General features: G+C 37.9%; 1 protein-coding gene across 5 annotated transcripts in view; it reads left to right on the top strand.

The window, feature by feature from the left end:
• Window positions 1-9,487, top strand: part of mcf2l2 (MCF.2 cell line derived transforming sequence-like 2) — a 112,759-nt gene extending 103,272 nt beyond the window's left edge. For 4 of the 5 annotated variants that reach the window (XM_086284648.1, XM_086284650.1, XM_086284647.1 and 1 more), the window contains 2 exons: window positions 6,084-6,157; window positions 8,085-9,487. In XM_086284648.1, the coding sequence (XP_086140774.1) occupies window positions 6,084-6,157; window positions 8,085-8,173 (163 nt within the window). In that variant the 3' untranslated portion in view covers window positions 8,174-9,487. The remainder of the gene's footprint in view (window positions 1-6,083; window positions 6,158-8,084) is intronic. The other variant, XM_086284651.1, reaches the window with a different exon arrangement.
• Window positions 9,488-14,442: the final 4,955 nt, after the last annotated feature.

Genomic DNA, 14,442 nt, shown 5'->3' with positions numbered 1-14,442 from the left:
TCTCATTACCAGTAATGAGCCTCCACACGAAATTCATGCAAGTTTGTAAGAAAAGTTAACATTGGGTTACTGCGTATGTTTGAGGATTGCAGTAAAACCACAGAGTGGAATTTGGCCAGTGCGAAGGATCAAATCCCTTATATAGATCCAAATGTGGCTTCCTTCAAAAGGGGCCAAATTTAAATAGGGTAGGTTTTGTTTGTTTTTTTTAAAGGCCAGTTATTGAAACCTTTTGTTCACACACAAAAAAGACTGCACATTGAGCTACAACACCTTCTCTGCAGCTCATAAAGACATGCCATACCCCCAAAACTCACACTTGGACACCTTAGACCAGATGTCCATCCCTTGTTGCTTAGAGCCTCTAATTTGATTGTTTAACCAACTTTTGAGAAACTACATTTTCAACCAGTTTCAGCAGAGGTGGACTGTTGGTTTCAAAAAAGTTCAGGCCTTAGCTTTTAAAAGTTAGTACCTGAGTCACGGACACCATGGCATTCCCCAGCACCCTTATTAACCACCTCCAGTCGCTAGAAGCTTAGTTTATACTCTGTTTTCAACACAGACAGAAGACCTGATGGCCGAGCAGCCATTCTTAGTATATTTTCTTGAAGTCCATTTGAACTCCAGTGCCTGGGGCGCAGGCATAGTTTGTGCATTGTAATTTTAATTCTCTGTAGAAAAGTCAGTGCAGTCACAAAAAAGCCAGACAGGCAGACTGCATGCACAGACCCTCACACTTGTTGTCTGATGATTAAATTTAGGTCGTTTGGACATGAGCACAGCTAGGTGGACTTGTGGACATAGTATATACAGTATAATGTAGACTTCAAAAGGTATTTTCTGGGATAGCACAATAGGTCATACAGTAGAGGTATCAATGTTTCTCCAGAAATATATTGTTTGCCTCATTGCTATTTAGCCTGCACTAATCATCCAGCTATCAGTTCTTTAAAAATGGAACCATTCTGTGTCCTTTTATTCATGCATATCTGACACCAAAATCGTGTGCTTGATTGAAATAGTCTTTGTACCAACGGATTTCTATGGAGCTATTTTGTTAATTGTAATTGTGAAATTACCAGTCATTTCTGACAGTGTGTCTTTGTGTCACCCTCATCATTGTTTGTCTTTTGTCTGTTCAGAAAGCATCAGCACAAAGACCAGTAAGTGTTAAAAAAAAAAATGAAAAAAGCTGTTAACAGCCTGGTGCAAAAGCTGTTCTGCGCAGTGGGAGTCTTTTGTAAAATAACCCATGAACTTGGGTACTTTTATGGCTTGAAGTTGGGCTATGGTTGCTTTGATTAACACTGAGCCTACCAGGTTTCATTATGTCTTTACAGCAGTAAGGTAATAGCAGTCTACTCAGCCTACAACATAGTGGATGAGTCCGACTACCATCACCATGGGAGTGACAACAGGCAGCAGCCACTTTATGGGCTGATAGCATTTGAAAGAGGGGAAAAGAGCAGAATCAGATAAGCTGAATCTATCCTTACTGACAAAGTACCAAGGAAAAAAGAAAATGAACCTTTCAGAAAGGCAATATTTCCATGCATAGCCCATGTGTTTGAGTGTATGACATTGAATTATTGTTATTGTTGATCTTGTGTATTTTTGCATAAGAATTTTGCAGTTCCACTGCTATCTGTAATCATTAACCACAGCACGGCTTCCCTGTTTAAAACTACCTTCAATTCAACCACATTAATCAAACAAGCTCAAGAGAGGAAATGAGACTTGTGCAACGGGATGCTTCTTTGCTGCCCTGTTCTATCTTCACAAGGATTAAAGGCTGAGAGTGACTCACAAGGAATTAAAATTTCATTGACTGTAACTTTATCCTGATGAAGCAGTAGGAACACAACAAAACGTGTGACTGTTGCTAAATCAAGGAAGGTTGCAGAAAACAATGGCTTCAGATTAATAATAAATCACTGTTTGATTCACCTCACCAACACCATCTTTGCTTTTGACCTGACAGGGAAGCAGCAGCTACTGCCTGCTTGGATGAGCAGCCTCTAGAAAGTGAGCTGAAAGAATGTTTTGAGCTCATGCAAGCTCCTTGCATTAGAAAGTGATTAATAGTCTACGAGATAAAAGCTCAACTTGCTTTAAATATGCTCATTTTTCATCACCTCATGCATATTTCAGCCCTTAAAACAGTCTCCTGTCGACTCCATCTATGGATTTTTGCCGCTAAAAGGTCTCAGTCACTCATTCTCATCTCTGCTCTACGCTTGAGGAACATGAAGAATTCATAAGTTTTCTCTTTTCTTTGGTTCTATTGCTGTCATATAGAACACGACTGGCACAAAAAGGACTACTGCAGTGTCATATAAAACTCGATGTGTCCTGTATACTAATATATGTCCATTCATTTGTGTATGTCTTTGTTTACCTGGTGCACACTGTTTTTGTGTATTTAGATTGTCCACTGTGCATTTGTGTTGTTATGATTGTGTATGCACTGCTGAAGTCAGTTTTTCCAACAGGAACAGTACCATGCTTACTAACATACCCCCCACCCCCCACCCCGCCCCATGAGTGTCTTGCACCTTTCCAGATTTAGGCTTTCACTTCACGTCTGCACCACACGCAGTGTTCCTGTCCCTGTTCCTGTGGGTTTGTGTGGTATATTTGTCTAAAGGCTAGACAGCACACCCAGCCACACCCTGTCAACACTAATTTACATATGAGAGGAATAAACAGAGACGTACTTCACTCTAATGTGAAAGAGGAGAATCAAGAAACAGCTTCCCTACATCCTCTGTCAAATCTTCAGAACTGCCCATCCAGTGAAAGCCATTGGCACCATAATTCCAGATGGAATTAAAGTCTGTTGTCATACTAGCCTAAGGATTGCCATTCATGTCAGATTACACCTTCAGTGTGCACATATTCTTTTTAAAAACATTCATTAAGGCTTTACCTGGTTCACCTAATCATAATTTATTTGCAAAATTATGGTAAATATACCATAAGTAATATACATATTTCAGATTTCTAGTATGGTCTGTTAATATGACTAACTATATAGTAAGCTATGTTATGTGTCAGATAATAACTTTAAAAAAGCTCACAGGACTTGTAACCTTAAAAAGAAAGAAAATGGATTTTAGGCTCGTGTCTTAAACAGATCTCCTGTCTCCACTGACAGTAATGCATGTTTTGGCCCAGGTGATGATAGTAGTGGGATGCATTGAATGCACAACAGTCATCTTTCTGTCTTGTAAACTGTGTGACCATCACGTTCATTTCAGTGTTTATAAAATGAAAGTTATTATCGATCTGTCTTGGTTTTTTCAATATTTGGCCTAATGACTCAGTTTTCCTGCAGGCAGAAAGCCAGTGCAAAGATAAACATAGTTTCCTTGCACAGGTTGTCATAGGAGCAAATAGGATACCTTGGAAACAATAGGTGAAGAGATGATTTTTTAAATATAAACCAAATAAGCATAACCTGGTGGCCTGGCAGTGTTGCTAATGTCCAGTGCTGGATCTTTTTAATGCAACTGATCAACAACGGTAGTCTTCACATAAAATCTAAATCTTTATTGCAATTATACTAAAAATACAATGAAATGATATATGGTTCCATTCAGTGCAAAGAAAGCAACCTAACTATCTTAAACTTTCATTCTAAGAACAAAAAATTAAAAAGAAGACAATTTCTAATAAGTAAATATAGTATAAAAATATAAATAAATATATATGCTGATGTTTATGCATTTGTGCTTGAGTCATTATTGATTGCACAGGTTAGTAAGGCGGGCATACCCTTCAGTTTTCATTTATTGTTTATTACTTATTATTGCAACAGCCCTGTGATTTATGCTGTTTTTCAGTCTTTGTTTTAGCATTCTGAAGAATGCTAATAACACTGATGCTCATATTTCAACTACTGTCTCTAATTTGAGGGAGGCACATGTTTTTTGCAAGGCTGACACAGTAGCAGCTTCAATTATTATCTAATTTTTTTTTTTTGTAATAGGATGACAGAATTTGGTGTGAGGAAAGACAGGAGGGTAATGACTCACAACAATTATCAGGCCAGCCACAAAGCTCATCAGTGAAAGCTCAGAAAGAGTCCTGATCACCATCAAACAACAGTAAACTGCATTTATTTTATGTTAAGACGCTACTTACTGTAAAGTTCCTACCTTGCCACCTTCAACACTAAATAAATCAAAAGATGTGTAGAAGTTTAACAATGTGAACCCTGCTTGTGGCCATGAAAAACATCAGCAAACACTACGCTGCAGCACATGAGTCAGTTTTGTTCCCTGACTGATACATTTCATTGCAGTTTGGCAGTGCTGATTGCTGAATCAATGCAAGCACAAATAATGTCTGGGGGAAAAGCTGTTATCCTTCATATTTATGTGCACCACAGACATATTAATGCTTGATGTTACTCATTCATAATACTCTTCCAACTTTCCTGTGCACTAACAGCATCCCAGTCTGCACACCCTGTATATCTTTCCTGAAGAGGTCGAAATAGTTTTTCTGCTTGTAAAGAAGTCCTGCACAGCGTGCCTGCAGGGACATTTAAAAGATCATTGCTACAAAATTTCACTTACACCATGCAAAAATAAGCCTTTGGTAAAAGTTACTAAGGTTCTGATATCTGGGATTAGTAGCAGTGAAAGTCATGATAAAAGGGGTGTGTTATTTTTTTATTTTTTTATTTTTTAGCTAACTTTATAAAAACGCTTGGTTGGCTAGTAGTAGTTCACTGTTTTTATGAGGACCCAAACAGTAAACGGTAAAAAATAAACACATTTAATGTTAATTTTGCAGGATTTATTCCCCTAAAAGGCCTTTATTGGTTCACTTTTTGTTTTTAGTTTGTGTAGCAGCTACCAAAAACTCAGTAAATGACTATAAATTCAGAAAAAGGTCAGTGTAACCCATGCAATAATTCATTTATTTAGTTTCGATATCATTCTTCTTATATATAGGGAGATTATTTTCCTTTGAATTGTATGGAGCTACCAAAAGGTCACAGTGGGATTTTTTTATTTTTTTATTTTTTTATTTTTTTGCATTACCTCTAAATAACATTTGCTTTTCTTCTGACTCACAGAGAGAGACTGAGCTGTATGATTATACAGAAGCATGTATTATTTAGTAGGCCACCACTGGTTGTGACAGCTGCAAGAATCAGTGCACCCTCGGCTGTGGCTGCCCTGTACCACCGCATCTAGAACGAAAACACGATCTCTTACTGACTGCTGCTGAGAAAGTCTGTAGTTTCAGCTGTGACTGCAGAAGTGGAATGACACGGCTGTCGCAGTGATTGTATTTGTGTTCATTACTGTGCTATCGTTTTTATAATTATGGCTTAAATTCGTTTTTATTTAATAAGTGAAATAATATGCACCAAGGGCTGTGTGTTATGCTGGAGCTACTGTATACCTGAACTCTTGTGCTTCACATGGTATGACTGCAAATATATAATACTATGTATATTTTTAACTTATTCTTTAAAAATAAGTAATGAATGCAAAATCATCAGGTGTCTCTCTGCACTCTGCACACTAGCTACACATATGGATTAAAAGGAACACAAGAATAATAAAAATGCTTCTGAAAGGGGCTGTGACCTTTCACAAGCTGAGCAGAATTGTATGCTTGCTGCTTTACAGGTATTTCATTTACAGTTTTTGACATTAATATAATATTTCAAATAACTTCCTGGCAGAGCCTAAAATAAACATTGGTGACATTTTGAAATCTATATTAAATAAAGTTCTAGCATCATTAGTCATGATTTTGTTTATGCTAAAACCTTCTTGTTCCCCTGTGCTGTCATACTTGGTCATTAATATGAACAGGCATTATCAGGATTCACTGAGAATTCACCATAACAGATAATTTCAGATTAACTTATGTGGTTAGTGGCTTTAATCCACAGACTTATTTTCCTGTAAAGTTATTATTTTTGTTTTTAACTTCCTTTGGTTCAGCAGTTTGCTTCTGGAAATGAATGACCTATAATAAAAAAGTATCACTGCAATTACCTTACTCCTGTGTTTGAGTGAAGACCTTCCTCTCTATTGTGTTTCATGTCCTAGGCTAGTCAAGAACCTTTTAACAGAGAAGACAGGGTTGGTCCCATCCAGTATACTGCAAACAGCATCAGAAGGAGGTCACTCAATTCAGTAACAACACTGCAGCTTCTGACTAACCACTGGCAGCTTTGCTGTAACACACTCACTCACCACCCCCTCCATACCACCCATTAATCCCACTTCATCTGCTCCTCTCCTCACTCTCCGATGTTAGTTGCACCAAATTAACTGGGTGGTCCACCTGCTGTTGGAGAGGAAGGAGAAAAGGGATGAAGTGGAGGGGGATGGAAGAGTTTTGGCTTGAATGCAAATGCCACTGACTGAAGCACATTCATCTCTCTCTCTCTGTCTCTGTCTCTCTGATTGATGTTAGATAAAACTTCACTTGTTTTTTTGAATTGGCAATTTTAGGTAACTGATGTTTAGATTCAGACTTTGATACCATGAAATTAATAATTACCTGGGACATGGCAGACTATTTCCAGTTGCAACAATAAAGCTGTTACTGGCTTTCAATCAGGTGCTTTCACTCGTCAACTCTTTAGAGCAGTTAAATCAAGCTCTTTGTCATTTCTCCCACTTCGGGCAGGTGTGTAGAGTAGGTATACTTGACTAAGACCCCATAGAGGGAGGCTAGTTATGCTACTCCTGGGCAGATTCTGGGTGGAGCATAACTAAGTGAACATGAGCCAACCCAACTAGCATTAGCATGTTGCGGTTTTGCATAAAGTGGCTCCTGCTGCTAGTCATGCTCGCAGTATAGTTGTAATTTGAAGAATTAACCAGCTAGCTACTATAGCAGCTGGTTACAACTAGCACTGTTTCTGTCACAGATATCATCTATATTCACTCAGCACACATTATTTTCTTTCCTGTATATCTATTCTTTCTTCCATCCCATTTACATTTGACAAATAAACAGAAATTTCTCACGGCATGCTCACGAGGTTTGTGGTGACACGCTTTGTTTGACTAAGATGTTTTTAGTTTATGACAAGAAATTAAGCCAAAGGAGAAACTACTAGAAATCTTATCATTTATATTTGCTTAAAATGCATTCAAATAGTTTCCATATACTTGCCAACATATTTTTAAGCTGACTATTAGTAACATTTTCTGGGCATTAACTATCAGATACATCCATGTAAATCGGTAGCGTGCTGCAAGTAGCATGAGGAGTTTTGTGATTAATATGATTAACACACCAGCTACACGTGATTTAATGTTAATTTATATTTGGGGAAATGCTTATGAGCTCCTCATACTTTATATCCACATAGAAAGGACTCTATACACAGCTTTAATATATTTCTATCTTTAACTTTGAGCACATATTGTTAATCTTAATACTGGGTTGATGAGATCAGGCATTCATAGACAAAGTGTATGCTTTTCCCACAGGATAGACCCTTCTATTTTTCCCCTCTCTCATTCTTTCCTCATCTCTGTCCTCTCTGTCCTTAATCCATCTCCCTACCATCTCAACGCTCCCATGCCGACTTGAAGGCTTGTCCTTGAAGTGTTTTTTTCTTTTTTTTGCTGTGGCCTTGCTTGTGTTGTTATGGTGTGTTCCCTCTTAAAAAGAACTACCTCTTCTGTCAGGTCACTTACCATCATCCTCTACTCCTTTTTATCATTTTCCTCTTTGTTTCTGTGTTTTTTCATACTTAAGGCAGACCCACTTCCATGCTCTAGCAGTTGACCTTCAGCATTTTAGTTAAGTGGAGCCCATTTACAAAAAGCTCTCTTCACCTGTCTGCACTGAGTGCCCTTATCTGCCTTCCCTATAATTTTCTATGCAACGAACTGGCTGATATTATTGCAGAGTCTGAATATTGCTCTATTATGTCTTCTTTTTTTAATGCTTGATTTTTTTGGGGGGTTCTTTTTTTATTGGAACTGCAGTCTGGGCTGTGCATCCTCATTCTTAAGTGCTGTTTGAATTTTGAATACTACATTTTGTAATGGCATCAACATTGACTTGATGCTTTCTTGTCTTTGCAGATATCTTCAGTGATCTGTGTACAGCAGCTCTCTCCGACTCTGAAAATGAAGCCAGTACATGGGGAGATGTGTCTCAGGACAGCAAATAAACATGGATGACCACTATAGTTCATTATATTTAACTACAAATATGGCTGATGACTATAACTGTAGGTTTTTTTAACTGTAATTTCCTAAGCTGGACAATTCTAGGTTTTCTACTTGTAGCTCTTATTAATGAATTTGCAAATATGGCCTGCTATTGTTTTTCAAATGTAGTTTTTTTTAGAAAAAAGCCTGCCTGAATGCCACAGTAGGAAAGCCATATAAGGTTTTTAATTCAAGGAAGTGCCAGCATGTCTCTGTGGGGAACTGAAGCTTTCATGGATGCTGAACTGAAAGTTAAATCATTACTTTCTGTGGAGAATGCTGGATGCCTGGAAATGTAAAACCTTTTCTGACCTGGATAACCTTAGGGAAAGTGACAATTTCCATGTGCTGGTTGTAAGCAGGCTTTGGGGAGGCGGCCTGGTTTGCTGTTACCCTGCACTGAAGCAGAACTCTTTAAGATCAAATTCTTACACTGATGCCCAAATGTTTCAGCATTTCATGTTCAAAATATATATAATTAATTGCAAGTTGTTTTCTTTGGTTTTCTCAATCCTAGTGGAGCACGCACACGAATTATATCAAGTATAGAGTTGCTTCAGAGACTATTCTGACTACTCCTATGTTTTCACACTCGTACAGGTTTTCAACCACCATCATGTGTGTCCTTTGCATGTTTTCCCTGTGTTTGCGTGGGTTATCTCCGGATACTCCAGCTTCCTCCCACAGTCCAAAGACATGCAGTTAGTGAGGATAGGTTGACTGGCAACTTAAATTGCCCCTAGGTGTGGTTGCAGATGTGAATGTGAATGCAAATGGTTGTCTGTGTCTATGTGTTAGCCCTGCGACAGATTGGCCACCTGTCCAGGGTGTACCCTGCCTCCCGTCCTAAGACAGCTGGGATAGGCTCCAGCCCCCCTGCGACCTTGAAACGGATAAGCAGAAGAGAACGGATGGATGGAAACTTAAAAATCAAATATTACAAAACCGTCTTTGTCACTTTTAAGTTTGCTTTGTTAAGTTTCCGCAACCATTAGACATTAAGTAAATTTTCCAGACACCAAGCTACTTCTGAGTGTGTGGGAAGGGTCCATAGACCATGTAGATTGTTGCCGACATGGTTCATCTTTTGGCGGATTCTCCCATCAGTGACTGTTCTCACTCGGTTATGTAGTTTGCCTGAAATTATAACTTTAGGAATTGCTGGATTAGTTTCTTTTGTTTGTTTATTTCTTTGTTTTTCCATTTTACAATATTTAATGGCACTGAGGTCAGCTTAATTAATAAAGAAAAGTCCCCCCCCCCCCCCCCCCCCCCCCCCCCGTGTATATAAATTCCTTGTGTATATTTAAATCTATTTAATAATAGGTCAGTGAATGGATCTGAATACTTTCTGAAGTAACTCTATTGTTTCAACTTCCCCACTGTCTGTTAGACTCACAAACAATGTGTGTAATTTGCCAAATGGCTGGAAATTACTCACCAAACAACCAGAGAGCTAGGGCTGAACACATCGGTTTGCTGAATGCAATAACATATGAATATAGCCTTTGTTTTTATGTCATACGGGGACAGAAACTGGAAGAAGACTTGAAGTCAATTTGTCTTCTGGTAACAAGTAAAGAACTGTGCAGATTGTGTATCATTAACTGTCTAAAAACAGCTTTTTGCTCCATGCAAAAACAAAGTTGATGAGAGTGGTGTGTTGATGAGACCTAAGTGCAAAGAGAAGGCTGTAATACTAAAAGAACTCAGCAGAACTGCAGAGTTGGATGTCACTAGAAGCAAACCCGTTTAATTTACACATATCTGTCTCATTGTTCATATAAAATGCATTCATTTGTTCAGTTTTAGTTCCAAAGTCTGCTGCTGTATCAGGGGTGCAAAATGTGGGGAAAAGTCATTCAAGAAGAATTTCCTTTATCAGTTAATGATAGCTAATTACTCTCTATCAGAAAATACATGAGAAGTAAAACAATCGTGTTTTCCATTTTATGCTCTATATAGCTTCAATGAATAGCACACAGAAGAAGTCAAAAGGCTTTTGATGGAGATGAAGCATTAATGTTTAAGGAAATGGAATTATCTCTACGATGTGTTGAGCTGCATGCCACCGAGATAAAGTAAGACTCATTTTTACATAATGAGATTTTCACTACCAATCTTGTTAAGAACATTTCACATTGATTCCCTGCATGCCAGCTGCTATTCAAAGACAGGACTTATGGTATTCATACATAGTTTCTGATTTGTGTGCATGCACTGTACAATAGCTAGAAAATGTGCTTTCTAAGCAATCTAATCCCAGATATGAGTTTCTGCAAGGGTGACTTCATGCCACTGTGAGAAAGCTCATTTTTAAATTGAGAACATTCCAAATATTGTATTAATTTACGCTCACAGATTCCCTATTGAGGAATTCTTTTATCTCTGTGTTTGTGTTGCCCTAACTAATTCGTAGAAGCATACTCACCGAGAAACCCAATTGATCATATTCCAACCTTGGAATTTATTGAAGGATTTAGTTTTTCTGCTGAATCCAAGCAATAGTTCAGCTTTGCAACATGTTATTGGATTCATGAGAGTTGTTTGAGGTCCAGCTGAAAGTGCTTACACCCGTGTTTTTGCTGCTGAGAAGTTAGCATTTGTTCCCACCTTCAGTTTTGTAGGTGAAATGCATTTCTCTGACAGATAGCACTCATGCCCTTTTTTCTCCCCAAAGTAAACTTCACTATGTTGTAGAAAAAGTCAGGGAAGTTTGTTTTTCTTTTTTCAGGGAAAATATTTTTAGTAAACAGCACCATTTTTTCTAAGGTTTCATAAGGTGTATAATGTTTTTTTGGTGTTGTTGTTCTTTTGGATCTGTAGACTGGACATAGGACTTGGTGAGGGCCACGGACGCATTTGACAAATGTAAACAAACATCAGTGTTAGCATAATTTTGAGGGATCCATTTTATGTATAACTGCTGTATTGCCGTACTCCATTGCTCCCTCACAGGCTTTTCAACACTGTATTGCATTTCTACTGCTAGGATGAATTGTATAGACTAGTCACTGCGGAAGCAGAACTGTAGCTGCAGATAAATGGCATATTATATCACAGCAAGGATAATGCAACACAAACGCTGCCATTCTGTCAAATGCTGCTGGCATTTCACACATGTACATCATGTCCCTTGGTTTGATGCCTCTGTGAATCAGCCATAAAGATATTTGAGACTGAGAGATAACTGTCCTTTTCTAAACAAAGAACACATCTGGAAGTTAAAAATGGAAAGCCATAAGGGTGTACTCACACCAGGCACAGTTTCCTACTACCATGCCTGGGCACAATATCCCCATTTCCTCACTGCCCCATGGTCATGCTGCTCTTAGCAACCTGGTCCAGTTCATCTCAGTATTTCAACTCAACTCTTTCCTGCTCACTCTGTGCATCATTCACACACACTTTTGAAAACAACGTTTAAAGAGCATAATGAGGTTCGTGATTTAATGTAGCTTAAAAGCAATATTTTGGGAGTTATGAGAAACTGCCCCCTCACATGCCTTGCAGATTACCTTACATGGTGATTTTTGCATAAATGATGGAGTTCTTTCTTGGGTGTGGTTTAATGATCGCTCTAGGTGGAATCAAGTACTGATTAACATACTGCTTAATATAACTGATACTCTCATTTTACTTGCACATATTGATTTAAGGACTTGACTATGTTTGACAAAGGTTGTGGTTTAGATTAAATATACCTCTTCATTATCTGAAATCTATGCGTTTAAAAGAAAATGATGGTTACCTAGTGTGGTTAAACACGTGAAATGGTATTTGTAAGTATGTATTATATGTAAATAGTTTAGAGTAAATTCATCTCATAGTTGCCATATATCTATATCATTGTAGCACCAACAACAAAGGAATTTTGAATGTATGTGTGAACTGCCAGTGTCTTTGTCAAAAAGGCATCATTTGACATCCTCTGAATGAGAACTGGCTGGAAAACGACTTATTTGATTTTCATTTAGATGGTAAATCTTAGAAATGGAAACAAGAAAACCAAAAGATATCAAACAGCAAAGTCTTCATACAATACATGTTAGAACATAAGATTGAACCTTGTTACAAACCACAAGTAAGTAGCGTTGATCAGTCTTTGAAAAGACAAGTTTAAGATGAGCAGTGGATGGATAGATGCTTAGAAGGGTTCATGGGTGGATGAGAAGTGAATGGATACATGAGAATTCCAAAGGATGGATGAGAAAAATTGGCTTGACAGACTGCTGTGTGACGGGCGAGGCATGGATAGATTGTTGGTTAGAAGAGTGAATGGACAGATTTGACGACACTGTAAATGGGTTAGCATTTGCAAGAGAAAGCAAAACTAAAGTGAAGTTGATATGCTTTGATATTCTGATTATACAGAAATGCAGTCCTCTTGAATATGCTGTATATTTTGTTCATGCTATGTTTAAAATATATCTTTGCAATGAAAATATTTCTCTTGTACTGCCATATTTAAGCATATTATAGAATGTATCAAGTCTGTATATTGTATCTGTCATCTGATGTACATATTGCATTGCTTTGTTGTGATAATATGCATTTGCAATGTAAATTTTGTCACAGTTTCATTTCTTATTTCAAATATATTCGATTATTCCTAACTTAGGCTAGATTGTTTTACTTCTGCTAAAAAAAAAGTTTCTACATGTGCAAGAAAAGTATATGCAAAGTCTTTTTATAAAACAGGATAATTTTACTGCTGGCATTTCACAGAGCAATCTCTATTTCAATATCTGTTGTATTAGGGTCTCTCTCTCCCCCCCCCCCCCCCCCCCCCCATTATTCATTAGAGAAACCATTTTCACCCAGTAAATTAATGTAATCTACCAAATAACACACAGCAACTTTGGTAAGCACAAACAGAAGGTTCCAATCTATAAAAGAAGTGGCTTTGTTTCTGAATGGCCTCAAAATACATTGTTTGCATCTGTCTTGGGAATAATAAAGATTGTGTTGAAAAGTCCACAGATTGCATTTACCCCACAATCAAAATGAGCAAACAAGTCGTTTTATTTCTTTATTTGATTTTATTTATTAATTTGGTGCCAAATCCCAACGATTGTCATCTCAAGTCACATATAGTTATATGAAGATCTCCCTCATGAGTAAGCAGTTAGAGGCAAAACTCCCACTTAAGAGGCAGAAACTTCCAACAGATCAAGGCTCAGGGAGGGCAGCCATCTGCCATGGCCAGGAAGGTTGAGAGGAATGAGAAGAGAGAAAAGAAGAGCACAGAGAGAACGTAAGCACCAGTTCCACTAATGTAACATTTTCCCAAACTAAAAACTATAGCAGGAAGTGCAGGGCTGGTCAATTGTTCCTGCTTTATAACTATAAATGTAGTAAAACATATCTTTTTAGCCCATGACACAAACTAAAATGCTGAGAAAATGTTACTTACAGTATATCATTAACATTAACGTGACTGCAGCAAACTCATTCTTTTACAAACCTCTAAGAGGAAATCTTTCCCAGTCATCACTGATGTAATTGCAAGGTATCTATACATCCTTGACATTTTTTTATTGTCAGTTGTCAATGTAGATTCATCAGAGGAGTAAAACACATACATTCTACTTGTACTGTAACAGGAAATTTGCCGTGCCTGTAAAAGTAGTTGGATACAGCCTCTTTGTTATCGGTTGAACCGAAGATTGAACCCTGTAGACTAATAATTCAGCAAACATAAGCCCTGAGACTAAGGGGAAAAAAGGCACAGTGAGAATATAAAGGAGATGTGATTTCCAACACCTCACCATGTTCCCGATCTACCAGACAAGACTCGTGTGAAGAAAAGATGGGTGTTCAAACAAGATGTTATTAAAGTCTGTGCCAGCAGGCGGTGAATTCAGGGGCTGTCAGAGAAGAATCCTCTGCTTGTCATCGCAGCTTGTTTTATTTTGATTTAAAACTGTATTAAAATGATTTAAGGCTGTATTGAAATGAAAGGCAATTATTGCAAGTTGGGTTGTTAAAGAGAAAGACAAAGAGATAAAACAGGCAGTATCGTCACTCTTCACACATTAAAGTATGTGATGAAATACAAGCATCATGAAAAGCCCTGGTTTATTTCTATTCTGTTGTCAGTGATCGGTGGCTTCTCAGGTATGGTGGAGGGTTGGCATTGCATCATTATCATTCAAACTGAGTCTCTGATCCCCCTTCAAGAGGAAGAGAGCAGGCTATTAATGTTAGACTTGAAGCATAATGTATT

The sequence above is a fragment of the Aulonocara sp. 'chitande type north' Nkhata Bay genome, linkage group LG23 (genome assembly GCF_057382095.1).
Source record: "Aulonocara sp. 'chitande type north' Nkhata Bay isolate Kocher_YH1m ecotype deep benthic linkage group LG23, A_spYH_male_GT1.1, whole genome shotgun sequence".
Classification (NCBI taxonomy): Eukaryota; Metazoa; Chordata; class Actinopteri; order Cichliformes; family Cichlidae; genus Aulonocara; species Aulonocara sp. 'chitande type north' Nkhata Bay.
This window is presented reverse-complemented; position numbering and strand designations above follow the sequence as displayed.